We start from the raw sequence: 23378 nt of genomic DNA, 5'->3' as shown, positions 1-23378 counted from the left end.
GTCCTTTCCAGTTCTATGATTCTATGATTGGTTGGTACCATAAGAGGAGGCTGGTCCACTTACCTTCTGGTAAGAGAATAAATGCAGTAACTCTATCTGGCCGCTAGAGGGTTCATGGGTTTTACAGAACTGAAAATGATGGCTCAGGAACCAAGGAGTTTTAGGATTCATGGGGTCATGGCCAGGTTAGTTTTGCAAGGCATTATCTAGGTTTGGACCCTGGGGGGCGGGGGAAAGCCCACAAACCAAAAATAATTTCATCTGAGAATTATTAAGAACAATTAAACAAAGTATAATTTTTAAAACTGCTTTATTTAGACAAACACACCTATAGATAGATAGGACTTACCAGCTACCTTTTTGGTTGGAAAGCCAATGTGCACTTTCAGCATCATGACACTGAAGAGATACGTTCTTGAACAACATGTTGTAATAATTTGTGCAAACTGCATGAGACAGATTTTTGTGAACCAATTACTTCCTGGCAGTTCAGAGATGGATAAGCCCCCAGCTAAAATTCTTTTTCATTGTGGTGCTTGTAATGATGAAGATGAAATGTGATTTTCCTCTCTAACAAATCCTTTAAAAAAAAATCAGATTCCTCTGTTATGGAAAAAGAGTTCACTGCATACTGGAAGCTCTGCACTTTAAATATTTTCTACCACAACCACCCCTTTTAAAAATAAGAATGTAATACTTTTCTATTATGTATGTTTTCTACCTCATTTGGCATTAATGCTGTGTTATTAAAAGAATAATTGCAGAAAAAAGCTCTTTTGATCTAAGGCCTGATCCAAAGCCCACCGAAGTCAGTAGAAATGAAAGGTAGAGAGGTAGCAGGTAGATCACCAATAATTGGATACTTCCTCATTTGTCAGCCAGGTTTCCCACACCCTGCCTGACAATTACAGAACTAGAGTTTCAAGTACCAGTAAACAGTAGTACTTTCCTATTCCCACTAGCAAACTCTCTTCATTAATTTCTTGGGATGCCAGACACCTAGCTTTCAATTTTTTAACATGATTTTAAAGGTTACAGCAATTGGCCCTTTACAAGGTTGTATTACCCACCTGAAACAGGTAACCGATCTCCAGAGATAAAAGTGGGGCTTAGGGGCATCTTTAGTTCTTATCAGGCTCATTCATATAAAAGCAACAGTAACTAGTGTCAGAGTTTCTGAGTTTTCAGGTTCTGAGGTATGCCCTGCCAAGCCAATTACAAAGAGAAATGTTTTAAAAGGAAACTTCAGGAGACGAACTTGGAAGAATTAGTGTTAGATACAGTAAATGTAAAGAGGGTTATCTTTTCCATCTCTTATGCCTATGATTACATCTCAAATATGCTAATAAAATCCAGTGGTTCCCCCCCCCAACATGTTTCTGTGAAGACTAGAAAAAAAATCAACTTCTTACACTTTAAATTACCATGCAACCATCAGAAATGTACATTTGAACTCTGGAGCCTAATGAGGAAAAATAGTAAATGATATATGTGTGTATAAATATTTGGACCACTTAATGTCTGCATTTGAATGTTCCACCTATTTGGTTTGTCACAGTTGTTTATCTATGTATATTAGGACCTTTATTTTTGTTTATTCAAAGATATAGCGCAGCACAAGTGTGAAGTATAATCTAAGAAATCAATCATTACATGCCACAAACTACACTTGAACTCAAATATGCCTTTACAGAAGCGCGGCTGCTCTGCTCATAGATATCCATCAATTTAAAGGGATTAACGGGAGGAGCCCGACCCTGGCTCCCACGGTAGCCAATGGCAAAACTCCCATTCGCGGCGGTAGGACCAAGATCGGGCGTAAACTATGCTGGGGAAGAATGCTTTAAAATACCAAACACGTGGGAAGATGGCAAACCTGAGCGTAGTGCAATGCACGTTTTATTAAAGTTCTCCAGTTTCCAAACTCCATGTTGCATACGAGCAGTCTCTCCTCGGTTCTGACTGCACGCTCCGGTCGGTCACATAGACAGCAAACACTGGACCGCTGCTGTCTGAACTGGATACCTCAACCAAAAGAGCGCGTGTGCCCTGCGTCCCTCTGCCATTCCTTCCAGCCGGGGGAGAGGGGAAGCCGGGGCGGGAGGGACACTCTCTGCGATGGCAAAGGCGATGTCTGTTTCTCCTGCGCTCCTGTGGCGGGTGTTCACGTGGGCAGGCTGCCGGCTAAGGGGCTGAGATCCCCCCGGGAGGGGAGCGCGGGGGTTGTGAATGCCCTTGGCGGAGGAGCAGCAAGACACCCGCGGGCTGCCCCCAGCCCAGGGGCCGCGGAGGCTGGGGAAGGCTGGAACTTGTCGGGCGGGCTCTTTAGAGGTGCGGGGTGTAGAAGGGGGCCAGGTACGCCGGGCTGAGGAACGGCGCCGCGGCCAGGGGCAGGGGAGCAGCCGCTGGGAAGAGGACATTGGCGGCGGGGTAGGAGGGGAAAGTCTGGAAGGCCAGGGCGCTAGGGCCCGGCGGGCTGGGGCTGCCGCCGCCTGCTCCGCAAGGGGGCGCCGCGGCGCTGGCTGCCGGCGGCACCGCCCCGTCCGCCCCGGGGTTCTGCTTCTTCCACTTGGTCCGTCTGTTCTGGAACCAGATTTTGACCTGGGTCTCGGTCAGGCTGAGCGACAGCGCCAGGTTGAGGCGCTCGCACACCGACAGGTAGCGGGTGGCCCTGAACTTGTTCTCCAGGGCCACCAGCTGCTCGTACGTAAAGGCCGTCCGGGCCCGCCGGGGCTTGGCGCAGCTCGGCTCGGCGCGGCGCCGCTTGGAGGCTCGCGGGGAGCCGGGATCGTCTCTCTCCTCCGGATCAGGCGAGCCGGGGAAGTCGTGCAAGCACGGTGGGGCTGCTGCGGGCTGGCTCCGGTCCGGTCCCGGGGCCGGCTCCTCCCCCTCGCACGCGGAGCCCTCCAGTGTGGACGCCGCCTCGCTCTCTCCCTTGGAGTTGGCATCTAAGGGAAAGAAGGGGGCTGATCAGAGTGACAGGATGAGCCCTTTCCCTGCCACATCCCTGCGCCTGCCGCTGATCGAAGCTGACCTGCGCCAGCGCTCCCCTCCCGCCAGCTGCTCTCCGCACGCATCTGTGTCACCGGGGACACGCGCGGCTGGGGCAGGCGCCTGCTGCCGGCTGATGTCAATTCCACATTTGTTTATTAAACTCAGCTTGCAAAAGACACCCCCTCCTTCTGCCCCCAGAATGAGCAATTTAAGGGAGCTCATCTTTCCGATCCGTCTTTAGAACGGGAGAAAACTTGGGATTTTCTTCCCTCCTAAAATATTTTTTAAAAAATCAGATATTTTTTTTTAAAATGATCATTTGCCCTTTAAGAAAAACCTGACTGTCTAATATGATAAACCCTTTATGTGCTCCAAGCTGTGCGAAACTCGTTTGTGTGCGGCGGTCATGGATCTCTGGCCAATTAAATAAGTTATTAAAGTCCCCTTTAAAGAGACAAAAATCCCCTCCCCCTTTCCATCTGCTCTTCCCCGCCGTGCTAATAGAGTTTCAGATTTGTGAGGGGCGGATCGATAGATGTCATCTATTAAAGGTAAGTTTTAATCGAACAATATTAGGATCAGGCAGGGGGAAAGAGGTTTGAAGTTGGTACTGCAAGCTGTGGGAAGGAGATATGCAGGAGTCAGTAATAGGATATCGATCAATGGGGAGCTAAGGCATCCTCTTGTGGGGACGATTTGAACAATTATCCAGCCTGGCTGTCCCAGTGCCAATCAGGGCCAGCCAACAAGCTGGAGTCGAAAACAATTGCATCTAACTTTTGGTTTCCCATCAGACCTGGGGGCGCTGCAGTATAAGCGGTGACCCGAGCAGGGTCACGGCTCAAGGAAATCTGCACCTAATGACCTTTCTCCCAAAGCAGTTTTCCATGGCAACTTCTTAAAGGTGACATGTCCCCACACCGCTGCTGCCTGCCCTTGCTTGGGAAACATTCTGCGGAAGGGGTTAATAAATATCTCCGTGTCCATCGCTGACACAGGCTGCACGAGCCAATTTTGACTTCTGCTCATCAGCAATGTATTGCTGTTCTGTGGGAGTCCTGGCTCTACTCCCATTCTAATTCAGGTGCTCAAATAGTTCAGCATCAAAACGAGACAGTCAACTAGCTTTTTTTTTTAATCATCCGGTTTTAAACAAAATACAGACCCGTTCTGTTGCCTGTTACATGACCTCTTCCTGCACACCCACTAAACACCTCGCAAACACACTAAAACATAATCCATTCATGGTTTTTAATCCAATTTGTTTTAGAATGCGCACACAATTTATGGAACCGACCCCTTTCAGCTGATAGACAGGGCACTGTTTCCTATTAATTTGTTTGAAAATAACCATGCAGATTGAATGCATTCCTACCATATGCCTCTAGTGTTTCCCTGCTGCTCCTTTGATTCGCGGTATCCTTTTCTACTTCAACTCTGCCAAAACTTTTCTCTTGCTCTCCTGAATGCGAGATGCTGCCCCTGCTCTGTGCCGCCGGATTGCTTTTCCTGGTAAATTTCTGGGGATCCAGGATGTCTAAGATGGAGAAGGAGATTTTATGATGGATGGGGGCCACCTTGGCCCCACTGTCCTGACATTCCAGCATTCCCCCCTCAAAGATCCCGAAAGAGTTGTGGTGCCCCCAGACAAATGCACGGACAATTGGCCAACTGCTCGCCGGGAGGAGAGACGTGATGCCAAAGATGCCTTCGCTCGATGCGTGGCTTTCAGTCCTGCTCGCCGCAGGTTAGATCCCCCGGGGACGCTGTCCGTAGGAGGAAGAGTCCTGAGGTGTGCAAGCTTGCGCTTTGCAGATGTCCTTCTGGAGTGAAGCGGCTCCTCTGCTTCGGTCTAGGAGGAGGCTGCAGGCTTGGAAAGTGAAAGGGTTGGAAGTGGGGGTGGGGGCAGAGGAGGGGGCTGCACGGCCATTGGCACTTTCTCCGCTTTCCGACCAGCCTGGCTGCCCCAGCCACGTGGAGAGAGCAGCGCAGGCTGCTTTCAGAGGGGTCTTTGAAAGCTGCACTAGTGTCATTAAGGCAAGAGCCGCCGGTTGGATCTCACACACGCAGCTTGTGTGTGTGTGTGGTGTGAGCGAGACGTGTCTCCCAGAGTAACGTGTCATGGGGAGGGGGGTTAACCCCTGCAGAGGGTGGGTTAAAATCCCAGAGGAGCACAGATGTTTGATTTGGGGGAATCTATAGCTCCACTTACAAATGAATGACGGAGTCTAGTTTTAACCTAGCACTTTGGACATCGCAGTACCAACATGCATAACGTGTGCCCTTTCCTTAGAGGCCACCGGCGAACAGCAACATGTTGTAACAACGTGTATACAAAGTGTGCCGCTTCCGCACGTTCTCAGGTGCAGAAAACTCCATGGCTTCGAAAATCTCCGCTCCAGATCTGACCTGGATTCGCAATATGATTGAGGAAAGTGCATAGAAATTGCAATGCTTTCAACCCTCCGATGGACCATTTCAGGCCCACCAGCCCCTTTGCCGGCCAAAATCGCCCCGACCTTACACACGCCTTTGTAGCAGAAAAGGTTCTAATAGCGAGGTCGTCCTACAGGAGTTTCATTGCACACTGATTTTAAAACCCACTGAAATACGTTGATTCCAAAAATGTATTTTAATTGACAATGGTGCACGGTCGGAGGCATCAGGCAGACATTAAAAGAGAACTCAGTATTCTCAGAGTGCAAGGAATTCAAAGGACTTCTAAGCAATCAGTTCACAGGATAAGTCTCTTTGCGGTTTGGGAACATATCACACCCCTTGTAGGCCGAACAGGTTGCAGCTTGGGACATGACATGACATCTTTTAAAGGCAAATTAGAAGGTTTTTCAAGGACCATCCATCCGGAAATAGCACTGGGAGGCTAATGATCTCCTTTCCCCACCCCTCCTGCAACCTTCTGACTGCCAACCCCTCTCGATTTTGTTATGGAGCAATAGGTTAGCAATTAATATTGTCTTAGCAGGTATGAAATAGGAAGAGGAGGAGAAACCACCTCATTATAGCTCTAGGCCTCCTATACCCAGCTGGCATTGTAAATGAGCTTTTAAAGCAGCAATGTCCTTTTAGCATTTCTCATTCAAACGGCCACTTCTCCACCCCTTGCCTGCTGCAGTATTCATCCAGGCTCTAAAACACCTACCAACTTCCCCGCTAAAATCCTCTATAATGCAAACCATCTACTAGCTGGGATTTTACCTTCAGCATTCAGCAAAGGAGGAACTGAACCTGTTTTGCAGCCTCAAGAGAAAGTAAAATAAGTCAAATATGAAAACAGACTAAAGTCAGAGTGATCTAAGTAGCATCTTTTAAAATTCAAGAATTTTAATAATTAAACAAACAAAACACAGGGCTTAGGTTATTGCTATTTAAATATATATTATCTTTATACAGCATGGTCAAATTTTCTTGAGCAACTGCACACATATGGCTTGTGTTATTCCAGCATTATTATGTTACTGCCTAGCACAGAGTACAGTATAAACCACCTTTAGATCTAAGGGCTTGATCCTGCATTCCTTGTGTATCCAAAGTTCCCAGTGAAGTCAGTGGGAGTTTGCATAGTATGCAGGATTGAGCCTTCTGTTTTAAAAAGTCCCAGAAAAATATTAAGCACTTATGTGGCATTTTATATCATCTAAATGTGGTTCAAAGATTAAGAATGAGATCCTGCACTCATTGAATTCCTTGAGGGTTGTGGCATTGACATCAGTGACAAAACTATGGGCCTGACCCAAACCTACTGAAGTAAAAGAGAGTCTTGCCATTAGCCCCAGTGGGTTTTGGATCAGCCCTTATGTCACCACACTGCATGAAGGGCAGCATTGGGTCCAAGCTAATTAATCCTCACAGTACCCCTATGCAGTATATATGATTCCTCTTTTATGGATGAGGAAGCTGAGGCACAAGTGAGGTGAGTGAGTTACCCAAGTTCGCACACCAAGTCAGTGGCAGAAATAAATATTTATATACTACAGTATTGAACAAGAAGTTATAATCATGCTTGCTCTCTCTCTCTCTCTCTCTGTCTCTCTCTCTCGGTAGATTAAGGTGATGGCTTGATTCTCCACTACCACAGGACAGGAATAACTCTCAGTGGAAGTGACTCCTATTCCTACAGGAGAATAAAATCCTCTATTCATATATAAAACAGGTAGAGGGCTGGCAAAAGCAGGGCATGCTTCTCTATACTACTCAACCAGTGTGCCATCCTCCTGGTCTGACAGGACCACAACTTGGGATGGGGGGAGTCCCCATAACCAGTTTAAGCAATCAGAGAGCTGTATATTTTTTAAACTTCACACTAACTAAACTGTGTGTACTGTATCTATAAGGTGGATTTTCTTCTCACACTCTGGCGTTTGCATTTGACCTGACAAATCAGGATGAACATTGAAAAAAGGAATATTATTTGTGGGTGAAGGATTTGGGGATGGCAATATTAATGTTGTTTGTATTTGGGAATCATCTTGTTAACATGTATTTTGCACTGTAGTATGCCATCGATTCTGCCACCCTTATTCATGTTGAGTAGTATCTTACACTGCCAGTTGTCCCATTGAAATTAATTATTTTTAGGGTGCTCAGAGCTTCTGTATGGATAAAATTATTGTTAAATCTAAAGAAATAAAACAAAATTTGACAGTACTAAGGTAATGGAATTAAAAGTGGCAGAATCTGACCCTTATTTTCATTTTAATATCACAGAACCTAAAATAATTGAATAGGAAGAAAGAGAGACAAAAAAGATGAAGATGGGCAGGAATCAAATTACAGAATTATTATGATTAATTATTATCATCATTTATATTATGGCAGTGCCCAAATGCCACAATTCGTGTGGTGTTCTACTGTGCTGAGCACTATACAAACATAAAAAAGAGACAAACTTTGACTTGAAGGGCTTCCAATCTAAAGGTACAAACAGACAGTGGGTAGGGACAAATGAACCTAGTAAAGAATTGGCACTGCTTTATTAGATACTTAGATTGTATTTTTTTTTAATTGGGATAGAGGTAGGGAAGAAGGGAGTAGGAAAAGGAAAGAAGGAGAAGAGTAATAGTCACCGCCAGGGCTGCCCAGAGGGGAGGGCAAGTGGGGCAATTTGCCCCAGGCCCCGGGCCCCACAGGGGCCCCCCACAAGAATATAATATTCTGTTGTATTGCAACTTTTTTTTTATGGAAGGGGCCCTCAAAATTGCTTTGCCCCAGGCCCCCTGAATCCTCTGGGTGGCCCTGATCATAGCTTATGGATATCGTTCTTAGTGTGATCAACTAAGGAAAATAGATACCAGACCTTTAAATATTTCTTATCAATATGTCTGAAACATGATCCTCTTTAAAACTCAACACGCTAGTCCTAGTAACTGTGGCGTAACGAATTACTTAGAAACAGTTATGATGCCATCGCAGATGCTGTGATATGGAAATATTCCTCTGGTCCATGTATGCATTAACTTAACTTAAAGCACATGCATAGGTCTTTGCAGGATCAGGGCCTTATTTTGGAAGAGAAAATCCAAACCATCTCATATATGTAAGATTACAAAATATAGCCTTGTGGATATATTTTAATATTGTGGCTGTACAATTGTAAAAGGTGAGTTGTAGTAATGGATTTTTTTAAGATACAAATTTTTGAGCTAGCAGATATCCTCACATATTGTCAGTTTAACATACACATGTGCACACACACACATATTAGTCTTAACTGTTTGCTTGAAGTTGGTTCATTTCTCAGCTCAGGCATTAAAATTCAGTCTGAGTCCTGTCTTTAAATTGCTTTGATGCTAGGTGGGTTTCAACCCTGACCTGTCCTGATGGCAAGTGATGGCTGTAACAAGCTCTGGATCAATATTCATAGCGGGTGTCCTGGACTGATAACACTATCCAAGACAATGTTCACTATCAGTGTGGACAGCTGAGATATTGCACCATTAGCGATGTTGTTTTAAATAACCTGATCCATTTCTGGGTCTATTTAATGAATTTCACTGTTTAGATATTATCTGTAAGGAGAAGCCAGCGGCTATTCCAGAAGCAGTGATGCAAATCAGTGGTGCCAAGGCTACTCTGCTTTTTTTCAAAACAAAGTGGACTATAATTCCAACATAGTTTCTTATATTTTATGTGAATTGTGGCAGGCTATTGCTAGTATTAAGAACAAAAACTATCTGCATTGTATCAAGGGGAAAACAATATTATCGGTAAGGCTGGAACACAACTCATAAAATCTTACCCGTGATTATAAAATAGTGAGGATTAGTCCAATTCTTTATGTGCAGGCTAGTGTTTTTTCAATTGTTTCTATGAGGTAGTGGGATGTACTGTATGTAAAAGCACAAACTTTGTAAGGTTCAGCTTAGTCTGTATTTTGGCTGGGTCAAAATGGTCTTGCCAGGCTTTCTGTTACTTTTTTGATCAACACAGCCTCAGTTAAAATAAATATGCTCTCTATGGGTCCCATTTTATACTTACATCAAATCTCTACTACACTGTAAAAATGTGCATGGTAATATGCCTGTGCTGCAAATGCTGAGCTTAAAAAGCAGTCAATATAACAAATGGGATCCGAGCTGGCAACCCATATTTATACCAAGTCATTCTACTGAATTCAGTGCACAGTGCCCCTGAAAATCAGGCTCTATGTGCCTAAGTCAGGCAAAAACGGAGGCCCCCCCCAAATTAGAGGGCACTTTTGAAAACTGAGGCCCTAATGTGAAGGTGACCATATTTTCAAAATCAAAACCCAAGACACTTTTGTGGCAACATTTTCAGGGTCATGGGATACTTCCACAAAAGACAAACAAAACTACACTTTTAAAAAATAAGTGTGTGCCATTGTTACTACTGGCAGCGTCTGACTCAACAATAGTGGCATGTATATTTCTTAGAATGGAGGATTTTTTTCCAGTAAGTTAGTGTCCCAATGAGTTTATTGTGAAACATTGAAGAAGTGTTGTTAACATTTGCTCTGAGCAAAAGAGCAGCTTTCATAGTGTCTACATACTTTGGAATTTTCTCTTTATTCAAACACTCTTTATCATGCTGACCACTCATTTTCTCAACTGTTTGTTACTGGTAACCACAGATGCAAATTCTGTTCATTATAGCAATATGTCTATTTTATTCAGTTCTATTCTATTCTATTCTGGTTCTTATACCATCCTCATCCCCATAGTATTGGAGCCCCTTCCAGTAGCGCATTAAGCAACATGGCTAACGTGTCACATGGTTTAATCTTTCTCTTATCAATTTAATGGGCTCTCTTGTATACAATCTCATCCCAGAAGCCAAGGAGTGAATAGGTGCTGCCTTCTTTTCCCTGGGGGCGGTCCCTTCAATAGAGAACTGAGGAACAGAGGGTAGCACAATGTGGAGAAGCTTCCACTGCAGCCTGCATTGTGGGGAGAAGTAGAGGATGTCAGTTTCCATGGCTGGCAATCTGCAACCTTCCATGAAAATAATAAAAGCAAGATAATATAAAGAATTTTAAATTGTTTCTCTCCTTGCCCTGCTTTTTTGCAGCCTTTTAAAATTACAGGCAGAGCACATAGCAATGCCTGTAGGTAAGGCTGTACAAGCCTTTCCTCCCTGATGAGTCATTTTCAGGTGCCTGTAACTTACTCAGGCTGCTATTCTGAAGGTTTGATCTCAGCGCAGGAGTGATTTCTTTAAATGGAAGATTTGAATAAAAAGAGTTTCTGTTGAGATTCATGACAGTTTTACCATTAATTTCATTAGGATGGGGATCAGATTCTATGTCTGTGAGTGATCTGAAGTGTGACCATACAAGATAGTCACTTACTATGTGTTTGTTCAGTGCCTAGTACACAGGGACCCTCATCTTGGCTATGGGTTGTAGATACTACTGTAATGACTTGTAAAAGGCTGGGCGACGTGGACTTGGTAGTGATGATGATTGCTAAGTGCAAGACCTTAGCATGCTAGTAATTACTATTATTTATTATAAAAGACCACAAATGAAGCAGATTGTGACCTAAAGTTGTATATAGACGCTTTCTTCAAGACAGCCACCATGATAATCTGTTTCTCCCCCTGCTCACTGTCATCACTAGCAGCGAATTGAAAATGCTGCCTGCCCGTTAGTCCCCATTCCACCTGCCCCTCTCCCCCATGTATGCTGGGTCCCACACACCCTTTCCCCTCCCCCCCCCCCCAGTGTATGCTGGGTGCCACACAGCATTCCCCCTCCCCCCAGCCTCTCCCAAATGTATGCTGGGTTCCACACCCTATTTCCCCTCCCACCAATGTATGCTGGATGCCACACCCCATTCCCTCTCCCCTCCCCAATGTATGCTGGGTGCCACACACCATTCAACCTCCCCCTCACCCCTCCCAGTGTATGCTGGGTGCCACACACCATTCAAACTCCCCCTTCACCCCCCCAATGTATGCTGGGTGCCACACCCCGTTCTCCTCCCACCAATGTATGCTGGGTGCCACACACCATTCCACCTCCCCCTCAGCCCCTCCCCAATGTATGCTGGGTGCCACACACCATTCCCCCTCCTTTAGCCCCTCCCCAATGTATGCGGGGTGCCACGCACCATTCCACTTCCGTCTCACCCCTCCCACCGTATGCTGGGCGCCACACCCCATTCCCCTCCCCCCCATGTATGCTGGGTGCCACACACCGTTCCCCCTCAACCTCACTCCCCCAATGTATGATGGGTACCACACTCCTTTCCACACCCCCCATGTATGCTGGGTGCCACACCCTGTTCCACCCGCCTCAGCCCCTCCTCCATGTATGCTGGGTGCCACACCCCGGTCCCCCTCCCCATCCCAATATATGCTGGGTGCCACACCCCGTTTCCCCTCCCCCTGATGTATGCTGGGTACCACACCCCATTCCCCTCCCCACCATGTATGCTGGGTGCCACACCCCGTTCCACCCCTCTCAGCCCCTCCCCAATATATGTTGGGTGCCACACCCCGTTCCATTTCCCCCTCACTCCCCCCCATGTATGCTGGGTGCCACACCCCGTTCCATCATCTCGCCCCCTCCCCCGCACTTTGCCTTCTCCTGCTGAAATTACCACCAATGAAAAACTACATTTCCCAGCGGCCCTCGCGGAAGGAAGCGCTCTGGGCTCGGCGGAGTTAAGTTGACCTTATGCACCAGCTGCAAGCCGCAGGCCGGGCTGTGCGCGCTATGGCTGAGTGGGCAAAGCAGCTTGCAGGCATTAAGGGAGTGATGCTCGATATCAGTGGGGTCTTGTATGACAGTGGAGGAGAAGGAGGCGGAGTGCCTATCCCCGGATCTAGAGAAGCTGTGGAAAAGTAAGTGCCGCCGCCAGCAGAGCTAGTGCGTTACAGCCCCGGCGGCTGTGCCCTCTCCTCCCCCTGCCCCGCCTCCTCGGCACGCTGCGAGGGGCGCCGCCCCCTCCCTCCTTGCAGCTGTGCGGGGCCGCCCACTTCTCGGCGGGTTCAGCCAGGGGCCACGGCGTCCTGCCGGGCTCCCTTCTCTCTCCGCTTCCAGCCGAGCCGCTCCCAGGAAAAGGGTCCAAACTCCCGCGGGTTTGGAGCATGGGATCCCAGCTCTGTGTGCAGGGGAAGGGAAGCAGAGCCATTGGCTGCAGGCCTGGGGGAGAGAGCCCAGCAGGCCACGCCTGGGTGCCATACGCCGTGCCCCATTGCCTGCCACCTCTCCTGGGTGCTATACACCATGGCACACTTCAACCCCCCCCCCAGTGTATGCTGGGTGCCACACCCCTTTTCCCCTCCCCCCAATGTATGCTGGGTGACACACCCCTTTCCCCCCAATGTATGCTGGGTGACACACACAGTTCCCCCTCAGCCCCCTGCAATGCGTGCTAGGTGCCGCCTCCCATTCCAACTCCCCCTCACACCTCTGCCATATACTGTGGGTGCCATACGCCATTCCCCATAGCCTGACGTGTATCCTGGGTACCACACATCATTCTGCATTGCCCCCTGGATGCTATACACCATTTCACCCTGCCCTCCCACCCCACCCCAAATGTACCCTGGGTGCCAATCACCATTCCACAATTTCACCTCTCCTCCCCCTGACTCCTGGGCCATGTATCCTGAGTACCAAACAGCATTCCACATTTTACTTCTCCCTCCTATCATGTATACTGGGTGCAACACACTATTCCACATTTCACCTACCCCTGCTACCAGGTATACTGGGTGCCACATGCCATTTTACATTGTTTCCCACTATGTACTTCCCCCTGGTATGCTGGTTGTTATACACCATTCCCACATACTCTCCCTTCCATCTGCTGTGCATCTTCAGTGCTACACAATGCTCCGTGTATGCTCTCCGCCTCCTGCCATTCACCCTTGTATTGCCTCCTCCTTAGGTAAATCCCCATCTCTTATAAAAGGTGCTAAAAGCACATTCATGTCATTGAAGGAGCAGGGGAAGACAGAACCATAGTTTATATTGCAGTGGTTCTCAAACTTTTGTACTGGTGACCCGTTTCACATAGCAAGCCTGTGGGTGTGACCCCCTCCTTATAAATTAAAAACACTTGTTTATATATTTAACACCATTATAAATGCTGGAGGCAAAGTGGGGTTTGGGTGTAGGCTGACAGCTCATGACCCCCCATGTAATAACCTTGTGACCTCCTGAGGGGCCCCAACCCCCAGTTTGAGAACTATTGGTTTATAAGGTCTTATCTGAAAGTCATTCTTGTGCCCTCCATCTTCAAAACAATAAATTGAGTGGTGCTAAATCTCTTTCTGGTGGAATTACTAAGTGAATCCTGCCACATTTGGGACCTGTAATTTCAGGTATCCTGATCTTCCAGAAGTGATGCTTAGATCTCCAAGCCATCCCCACCCAATAAAATTGGTCTTTGGCCTCTGTTAAGTTTTATCCTGTTTGACATATGAGTTTTTCTAAGACTCTAATCCAAAACTCTTTCAAGTGAAAGGGAGTCCTTCCATTGATTTCACTGGTCTTTGGATTGGGCTTTTTTTAGTTTTGTAAACCCTGACTCTGTGGCTACATGGTTTGTCTGCAGAGGAGCAGCCCTCCCCTGACTCCTAGGCTGTATTATCGATATACTGAAAGTGTGGGTATGTTTTTAGAGCAAAACTTTAGCATTCTTTTTCTAAAAGAAATCATTCAAACAGCTTTTCAGGAGGTGCCAGTGTACCTATAGCAACTAGGGCATTGTGCTTTGGTTTTCAGAGGCGCTGAGCATTGGCAGTTTACAACAGTGGCTCTCAACCTTTCCAGACTGCTGTACCCTTTTCAGGAGTCTGATCTGCCTTGTGTACCCCCAAGTTTCACCTCACTTAAAAACTTTTTGCTTACAAAATCAGACATAAAAATCCAAAAGTGTCACAGCACACTATTACTGAATTTTTTTTGTTACCATATAATTATAAAATAATTGGATCTAATAATCAATAATAAATCAATTGGAATGTAAGTATTGTACTTACACTTCAGTGAAGATGTCTGCATACCTCCAGGGGTACACCTATCTCTGGTTGAGAACCACTGGCCTACTGGATCGAGCACTGGACTAGGAGTCAGGAGACCTGAGTTCTAGTCCCAGTTCTGCCACTAGAGGGGTAGGTGACCTTGGCCAAGTCACTTCATCTTCTGGTGCCCCAATTTCCTCATCAGTAAAATGGGGATAATTTTGCTTACCTCCTTTGTGAAGTGCTTTGAAATCGGATGTAAAGTGCTACCAAAGAGCTAGATATTATTTATAATTACTGTTCTGTCATCAGGATATATAGTGTCCAGCCATAGACCCTTTTGCTTGATTATGCTACATGTTCCATGGTATTTAAAGGGTTACATTTTCTTATTTGGTTCAATTTAGTGGAATTATATCCAAAAATAAAGTAGGATCAGGGTAAAAAAATAGACTTTCCAGACCTCAAATTTGTAGTCTTAAAAGTAGAGTAAGATAGGAAAACAAACATGAAACTTTTTTGGTTTACCTTTTACATTTTTTTAAATGTTTATTCAACCATGAGAGAGTCCATTGAGTTTGAAGGTCTGCTTTCCTAGGGCTCCTACCCCCCCCCCCCCCCAAAAAGTAACCCAACCCCAGAGAAATATAGGCAGGCTAGATTCAGTTTCAACAGATTTTTACTTTAGTCACTATGTATATTAAATCTAACATTGGAGGACAATATAGGTGTGAATTCTAGCATGTTCAGTCATTAATCAGTTGAAAAAAATTGCTTGCATTGATAGGGTACTATCCCAAGTTGATGAATGTAGCAGTCAAATTAGTTTATATTTTGCCCCCAAAAAATTCAACCTGAGGCAGAAACCAAGCCTGGGAAATTTCAGCCCAAATGGTGAATAAGCAATTGAAAACAGGGTGTTATTAAGAATAGCCCTTTCTATTATAATAGAAATCACGACCTCCGTTACTGTACTTTCCCTTAATACATACCTTTTGTTTAATTAGTGTTTGGGTGCTAGTGCAGCTTAAGGCAAACCCAGTAGTGACATGCAAGGAGTTTCTTTTTAATTGAAGATGGCAGGCTGGGAGCACAAAGATTAATGTTGCCCATTTATACATAGAACAGGTACGTCTGAGCAGCATCAGCGCTAGTTTCCTCATGCTTCCCTGCCAGCGTGTCTCAACTCTGTCCTGAAGGAACCATCACTTGAGTAGATCTATCTCCACTCCTAGGCAGTCATTGGCCTTGGTTGAGACAGCTGGCAATGGTGCAAATTATGAGGGTGGTTTCGTGATGTGGATATTGGTTCAGTAGAGATCGTCAGGTCATTTTACACCAGGTCACTGGAGGGTCATCAACAAAGCAGTGACAGGCACCATAACCCATGACTAGGCCATGCGAAGAAATTTGCAGTTAAAGCTGTCACACTACACAATTGATTCAGCACCATGAGCGCTGGATAGGATGCAGTTTGAACCCCTCTGCACCTGTGGGTTCATCTGCATTAGTAGTGGGATTCACACCTTAGGGAAAGCAGGCCACTATATTGAATGAGCACATCTCCCGGGGGACTTGTCCCTCCTTGGCCAGCACCAATTGCTTCCCGGGCCATACACTGCAGAAGAGCAGGGGTTAGTATGAGCAGCTTTTGCTAGCTGGGGGAAGAGGGCATATTTTAGTTCTGTTGGTTGAAGTCAATGAAGCCCTTCACCTTTAGGGGATTTCTAAATGTAAGTCACATGCATTACAACCACAGATACAGTAAAGTGAGTTCATGACAGGAGAAAATTTAACTTTCATCTGATTTGCTCACTTATGTTTGACCATGAGGACCTAATTCTTGTGCTGAATTATCAATTGGGATTGTAAAGGAGTGCAAATCACTGCCAAAGTTTCAATGGGCTTTGTATGTTTTTTAAAAAAGTATCAAAACCTGTTCTTCATCCTAGGCCAGAAGGTTGCAAATGGAACCTTTCTGATACACGTTCTATTTCTTTATGCTTTTGCAGAAAATCAAACTTTCTTAGAGTGTCAGCCACTGCTGTGCTAATTGGTCTGATATTCCTATCATTAGACTCAAACAACTATTATTAATATTTTGTAAGTGTTGACAATGTGCACAGTGACAGTAGCACTGGTATAAGACACACAACTAAAGTAATGTTCTTCTCTAAGGCTTATGCCCCCCCCAGGGCCCCTGCAAATACTTATGCACATGCTTTGTTTCAAGCATAGGAATAGTTCAGTTGAGGACGAGTAACTGGGGGAAGATATTGAGTGCAATCAGAGAGATTATTTTAAGCTCTGTATTTGGCACTGGTGCAACTGCTGCTGGAATACCATGGCCAGTTCTCGTGCCCACAGTTAAAGAAAGATGTTAAATTGGAGATGGTTCAGAGAAGAGCCACAAGAATGATTAAAGGATTAGAAAACATGCCTTATAGTGATAGACTCAAAAAGAGCAATCTATTTAGCTTAACAAAGTGAAGGTTAATGTATGACTTGATTACAGTCTGTAAGTATCTGTATGGGGAACAAATATTTAATAATGGACTCTTCAGTTTAGAAGAGAAAGGTACAACACGATCCAGGGGCTGGAAGTTGAAGCCAGACAAATTCAGACTGGAAATAAGGTGTAAACTTTTAGGACTGAGAGTAATTAACCATTGGAAGAGCTTACCAAGGCTCATGGTGGATTTTTCCATCACTGACCATTTTTAAATCAGATTGGATATTTCTCTAAAAGATATGCTCTGGGAAATATTTTGGAGACATTCTATGGCCTGTGTTATACAGGAGGTCAGCCTAGATGATAGCAATGCTCCCTTCTGGCCTTGGAATCTGTAAAGCATGGGATATTGGCCACTGCTGGACTTGCTAGATAAGAACCTAGGCATTTCCAGACCTCTTATTGAGAAATTCTCATCTGTAGTTTCCTGAATAAAGACCATAGTGGGCTAGTATAACTGGATTAATAAGGAGTTTTAAAAATCAGACTGGTTCTATTTTCCTTGTTGCCTGTAATGTCTTTATATAAAGAAGAAGGATGGTTTGGTGGTTGGCGACACTATTGTGAGACTCAGGAGAGCGGAGTTCAATTCCTTGCTCTGCCACAGACTTCCTGTGTGACCACAGCTAAATCATTAATCATCTGTGCCTCATTTTTCCCCATTAGTGAAACAGGAATAATAGTCCTTCCTTTATCTATTTAGACTGCAAGCTGTTTGGGACAGGGACTATCTCTTACTATGTGTTTGTACATTGCCTAGCACTGGGGCCCTGACCTGGGCTGGTGCTTCTAGGTGATACCACAATAAACATAAACAATAACAATCATATAATTACTGCAGAAAAACAGGTCATTTCTTATAAAACTGGGAAATATTTGATAATATCTCCACCAAGATCCTCTCATTGGAGATTTGGTTTTGTTTCTTTTAGGTTTTTCAACTTAATTTTCTATGTAGGTTACATACTGTTATTAAACAGTTTTGTTCCTGCATTTACTGAAACCTCCTGTATGTAGGCAACATAAACTGTAATTTAACTTACAGTAATGTCAGAAATATGTTGGCTGAAATAGCAGTAAAACTCTGGCCTTGGGCACAATGCAAGATGTTAAGAGTTTTCTCTTGATATGCTGGAAATCCCTAAGCCCTTGTTCCTCATTAGAGATCACTACATTTCAGCAGTTAATTTGGTCTGTATGCTTATTTGACCTGGGGGAGGCTGTATAGAGTCTTCAAAGTGGGTTTTGAGATGCTAACTAACTATAGACCCCTGGATGCTCTCTTCAGATAGTCAAACTCATTTGGGTTGGATTTGAAGTGTTACAAAATTGGAAGACAATGTATGACGTTCACCCCGTGGTGTAAGGACTGCAGAAGGCCCCTGGCACAGCAGAGCTGCTGCTGCAACTGGGGCTGGGTGCTCAGAGGAATCTGTGTCCCCGTGTTTGTATGTCAGCTTTGGCATCAGCTGGGGGGAAGTGGTATGACGTGTGGATCTGTGATTCCATGGCTCCAGTGATTCCATGGCTCCAGGGTCGGAAGTTCAAGGCTGAGGGGAAGCCCCACACCCTGCTCATGAACTGCAGAGTGGCTTCTGTATGGTTCCAAATACAAAGCCTGTTTGTCCAGATGTGTGTGGGGAACGGAGGGTGAATTTCACCCTGTATACGCTGGGTCATTCAGTCTCCTACCATGAGCATAATTTATAAAGCTTCTAGCTTTCTGTCTAAATTGGGCTATGGGCTCCACAATGCCTTTAACGCACAGCACAGCACTGCACTCACAATGGTCATAGGAGCTCCTCTCCATAGAGCTGTAGGGCTCATTGTGCCTCAAGCAAGCATGAGGCCTTTTTGAGCTCCCAATGTGTGGCTGCTGGCACTCAGGCCGCTTTGCTCTATGGTACAGTGCTTTGGGACATTGCTTTGCCTTCTTTGGAGAGCTAGTACAACTATGGTTGTTAACCTCACTCAGGAGGTATTCAAGGACTGAGGCTGTCCCTGGCCCCTGAGATTCTTGCACTTTTATGCCCATTCCCACTTGTGCACAGGGTCCAGTAAGCACCCACGGAAATGAAAGAATGAACTCACCAGAACGTACAGCTGCTGAATGCCTCTCCCCCACCCCAAATGAGCATTGCTATTTCTCACTGTCCTTCAGAGTAATACTTGGCATATATACATGTGCACAGCACCTATGAATCCTCACAATTGTAACATCATTATTATATTGATCTTAGTGCCTCTCTTGCTAGATCTTCATTGTTGATTTCATATAGCTCCTAGGCAGTTTTATACTAAGGAGCAACACAAAAGCAACAGCCATAGTCATGGAAATCTGGTGCAGCAGGAATACGTGCCAAAAAGTGCCAAAGAAAAACATTGTTCGTGGCATTCAATATAATTGCTTAAGAATGATCACTTTGCTCAGTAAAGTCCAGGAGCCTTATTTATCTACTTATGAGACAAGAAATTGTTCCAGCTCACATAATTTAAAACCCTTATTGACTCATTATCTCATTACCAACTGGTCATTAATATTGTGTTTGGATGATAGCATAGGTCAGTATGTAGTTTTATGCAAATGTGTTGACACTAAAAGCTGCTATTTTTTAAGAAATTGTTTTTTAATCAAGATTTCTAAAAAGTCATACATTCAGATGCAAATAAATAGAAACCCTGTAAATAATTCAGATCCATACAATAATTGTTTGGTGTGATGTATGCCGAAATAAATCTCATAGTAAATATGTATTCTCTATATGATTCATAAATATATTTTTGATACATAGATACTGCTGAAAGGATGTCTGTGCTCTCATATAATGCAAGTGCTGACGTTCTCTTCAAATGCCTTGCTGTACCATCTTCCGCACACAGTCACAGCACTGAAATCTCATGTAACAGCATACAGTACACAAGGACAAAACACAAAAGCAACATTTTCCTTTGCAGTAGATCTGAGATAGAGGAAGCCATTTTTCCTTCCACTAAAGCTATATTCCTAGTTGTGAAGATGTGAATATTACAGCAAGGGTATCCATTTTTAACTCTAATGCATCTCTTTTACAGTTCGTGGTACTGGAATATTTTAGGATTACTCTGGAAGGAAATTGCCAAATCAGAGTCTGAAAATAAAAACCAAAGTAAATGCGTATTCTGCAGGATAGGCTAAGTTCTGCTCTTGGTTACTTTGCTGGATTACTCCACATTTACACTGGTGTAACTGTGAGCATTGATACCCCCTTCTGCCCAAAATACTTCAATTGACAAAAACAACAAAAAAACCAACCCACAAACAACCCTGAAACAAATCAACATTAAAAAAAGTAATTAAATTAATAAAAACCTAAAAAATTTAAAACAAAACTTCAACCCTGAAAAAGGAGAAAGTGCCAGAAACTCCATGAAGACCATTATTATTGATTTTTCATGAAAGGCACTCAGATACGACGGTGATAGGTGGCAGTATAAAATCCTAAGATAGGTAGAACGATAGGAGAATTTGGCCTGTTATCTGTATTGCAGAAAAGCTTTTTATTTAGAGACTTTTAAATCAAGTTGGATTGTGGTTGTTTATTTTGTTAGTCATTCATGCGAAGCGGCATACATTTGTTGTGTGGGAAAAAATCCATATAGTAGGGCTCAGTACAACATAGGAAATGTCTCCTCTATGTGTAATAGAAATAACTTGCGTAGACCAGAATATCACATTTGTAATGAATCCGAAAATACATCAGCGATTTAAATGACTCCATCAGAACTAACCTTAACAGCTCCTTTATTCTGTGCCATTATGGTCCTGATTGATTGACACAGCATGAAAATGAGGTTCACTTTTCATGTTGCAAACAGTAAGGAGTTGGTCTGTTCCAAGACAGAAGGTGGTTAAACATCTATAAAACATGCCCATCCTGAGATCTCTTGTTTGCATTTACAGCTGTATGCTCAGAGCATGCCTATTAGCATATACATATGAAAAGCACGTAGAGGTTAGACATTTACAACATCCTGTTGTTTGGTCAGTATAATGCATCTGTTAGCACAACTTTTAACAGGGCTCCTTAAAAGAGCAATGGAAATCTTAGGCATACGGAGGCTGTGGAGCAGCTGGACAGCCATGTTAAAATAAAATGCCTGCAGAGTCTTACAAGGCTAAGATTGTGGGAGAAACAAGCAGAATTGGAATCATAAAACAATTTGGCATGTGGGGGATGGGAGATAGTGAGTTAGTACATGGAGATCAGTTGCAAGTTTACAAAGAGCCATCTGAAAGTGCGTGTAGAACAAGAAATAGAAATTCACGGTTTTAGTCTTAAATCTCTTCACACAATCTGCTGCGGACATTAAGAGTTTTGAGCGCATGCTGCATCTGAAATGCTTCCAATAGCCGGGGTTGGGTTTGTTGAGAAAGAGACTTTCAACCAAAGGTGTCTAAGCAGGTTACAAATATTAATTCATTAATTATTCCTTAGCTCTGCATTTTCACTTTTTGTCGGTTAAGCTCAAAGCTCTTTACAAAAGAAGGTACACATCAGTGTCTAAAAAGTGAGGTGCAGAGAGATGAAGTTACGTGCTCATGGTCACCGAGTAGGTCAGTGACAGAGCCAGGAATAGAATCTGGGGAACAGAACCTCAGCTGGTGTAAATTTGTCATAGCTCCATTGAAATCAATAGAACTATGAACATTTGTCCCAGCTGAGGGTCTGCCCCCAGGTCTCTTAGGGCAATGGACTCAGGGAACTATCTACTGGACCATACTTTTATTAAGTTAATCAGTACTGTGTTTGATTATTATTTTGAAGACCCTCCTTCCCTGAAATGTCATATACCCCAAGCAGGTGGATGTTTGCGTCCGTCGAAAGGAGAGAACACTCATGTCTCTCCATTGGAATTTAAATGCAATTGACATTTAGCATCATGAGTTATTTATTATCCAGTGGCATAATTGGCTAGTATGCAAACATCCACCAATGGGTAGATAATGAGGAAAAAAAGATTACCACAATACTTGTCATTTATTTATATACAATATCACTTTATATTTCATAGCATTGAGCAAATATATTTCAACTAAGTAATCCATACAACAGTCCGCTGCTAAGTACTATTATGTTCCAGTTTACAGATGGGAACCTGAGTCATCTGTTTAAAACTAAAAAATTTTTTTTTCTAACTTCCCGCCTGGAAAACTCAATCTGGAAGCTGAGAATCAAACTTCTCACATATCATCACCGATATTACAATTTCTATAGGCCTAATTAGGCCCTGAATTATCCTTTGGCAGCCCCACTGGAGACAATGCACGAGTGTAACTGATTGGGACTCAGTAAACAATTCTGCTGGTGAAACAGAAGAAGGAATAGTCTTGCTCAGTCTTTCTTATTTGTGTTGGCTCTGCAGGGTTTATAGGAGTAAAAAGCAGGAACAATTCATGTTTTAGTACAGAAGTCAGCAGATGGGACTCTGCATACATGCAGGGAGAGGATCTGCTTAGTTAGATTGGTGCCACTTTTTGTCAGTCACTTTTCAGAGTAGAGCCACTGCTTAAGCTGTATGGAGAATTATGCAGCTTGTGAATATGACAAAAATAAAGCTGATAAATACTGATTGAGTTATTTCTAGTGATAGAGATAATGAGCCAGATTCATCCCTTGTGTAACTCCATTGAAGTAAAGATAAACCAGGCTGAAATGTGCTTTTTTTCATCACAAATATCTACTGAATATTTGAAACTAACATAAAGGAACATTGGGGAGAGAAATAAGGACACAACTGTAAATTCAGATAAAATTCACTGGTTTAGGAGAGCATTCAGGACAAGGGACAGAGTGGAAAAATGATAAATATTCTGTTTAAACTATAGAGACTATCCCACTCAAGTAGGGAAGGTTGGCATGCATGAAAAAGGATGTAGGTTCTTCTGTTAGGCGTGAAGTGGCTGATTCAAAGCCCATCACAGTCAGTGAGTGGGAGTTTTTCCATTGATTTCAATGACATTTGGATCAGGCCCCTAGTTTAGAGATGAACCTGACAGTGTTTAAATTAGATTTGATAAAGGAAAAGATTTTAGAGAGGGCCTTACATAAATGCTACAGCAATCTACAGTTACTAGTACAATAGACTCCATCTTACATTAATGAGAGTGCAGTATTTTGTGCTATTGCTATAGAGTACTGTGGTACATTTGAAGTGGGAGTGAAAGGAAAACAGGTAGCAGAATGGAATTTTTATTTGTGACACAGGCCAAATGAATCCCTGGGATAACTGTATTGAAATCAAAATAGTTATCCCAAGGATGAGCCCATCCCTATGTCTTTACTGTTAGTAATAAAATAGGTGATTACATCACTGCTCTTTTAATGGAGCACAGATGGCTGAATGATCCACTTTACCTGCCTATTTGAGAGCATAAAAA

General features: G+C 44.0%; 2 protein-coding genes across 3 annotated transcripts in view; one reads left to right on the top strand and one right to left on the bottom strand.

The window, feature by feature from the left end:
* Positions 1–293: 293 nt before the first annotated feature.
* NKX1-2 (NK1 homeobox 2) lies at positions 294–4880 on the bottom strand. The gene is made up of 2 exons (XM_054034983.1): positions 4370–4880; positions 294–2948 (listed from the first exon to the last, which is right to left on the bottom strand). The coding sequence occupies exons 1-2, from the start codon at positions 4599–4601 to the stop codon at positions 2326–2328; spliced, it is 855 nt and encodes a 284-aa protein (XP_053890958.1). The 5' UTR covers positions 4602–4880; the 3' UTR covers positions 294–2325.
* Positions 4881–12129: 7249 nt separating this feature from the next.
* The window catches only part of LHPP (phospholysine phosphohistidine inorganic pyrophosphate phosphatase), a 242687-nt gene continuing 231438 nt past the window's right edge, over positions 12130–23378 (top strand). For both annotated transcript variants that reach the window (XM_054035063.1, XM_054035064.1), the window contains exon 1: positions 12130–12318. In XM_054035063.1, the coding sequence (XP_053891038.1) occupies positions 12152–12318 (167 nt within the window). In that variant the 5' untranslated portion in view covers positions 12130–12151. The remainder of the gene's footprint in view (positions 12319–23378) is intronic.

This window comes from Malaclemys terrapin, chromosome 7 (assembly GCF_027887155.1).
Source record: "Malaclemys terrapin pileata isolate rMalTer1 chromosome 7, rMalTer1.hap1, whole genome shotgun sequence".
Taxonomy (NCBI): Eukaryota; Metazoa; Chordata; order Testudines; family Emydidae; genus Malaclemys; species Malaclemys terrapin.
The sequence above is the reverse complement of the archived record's forward strand: the minus strand, read 5'-3'. Positions and strand labels throughout refer to the sequence as shown.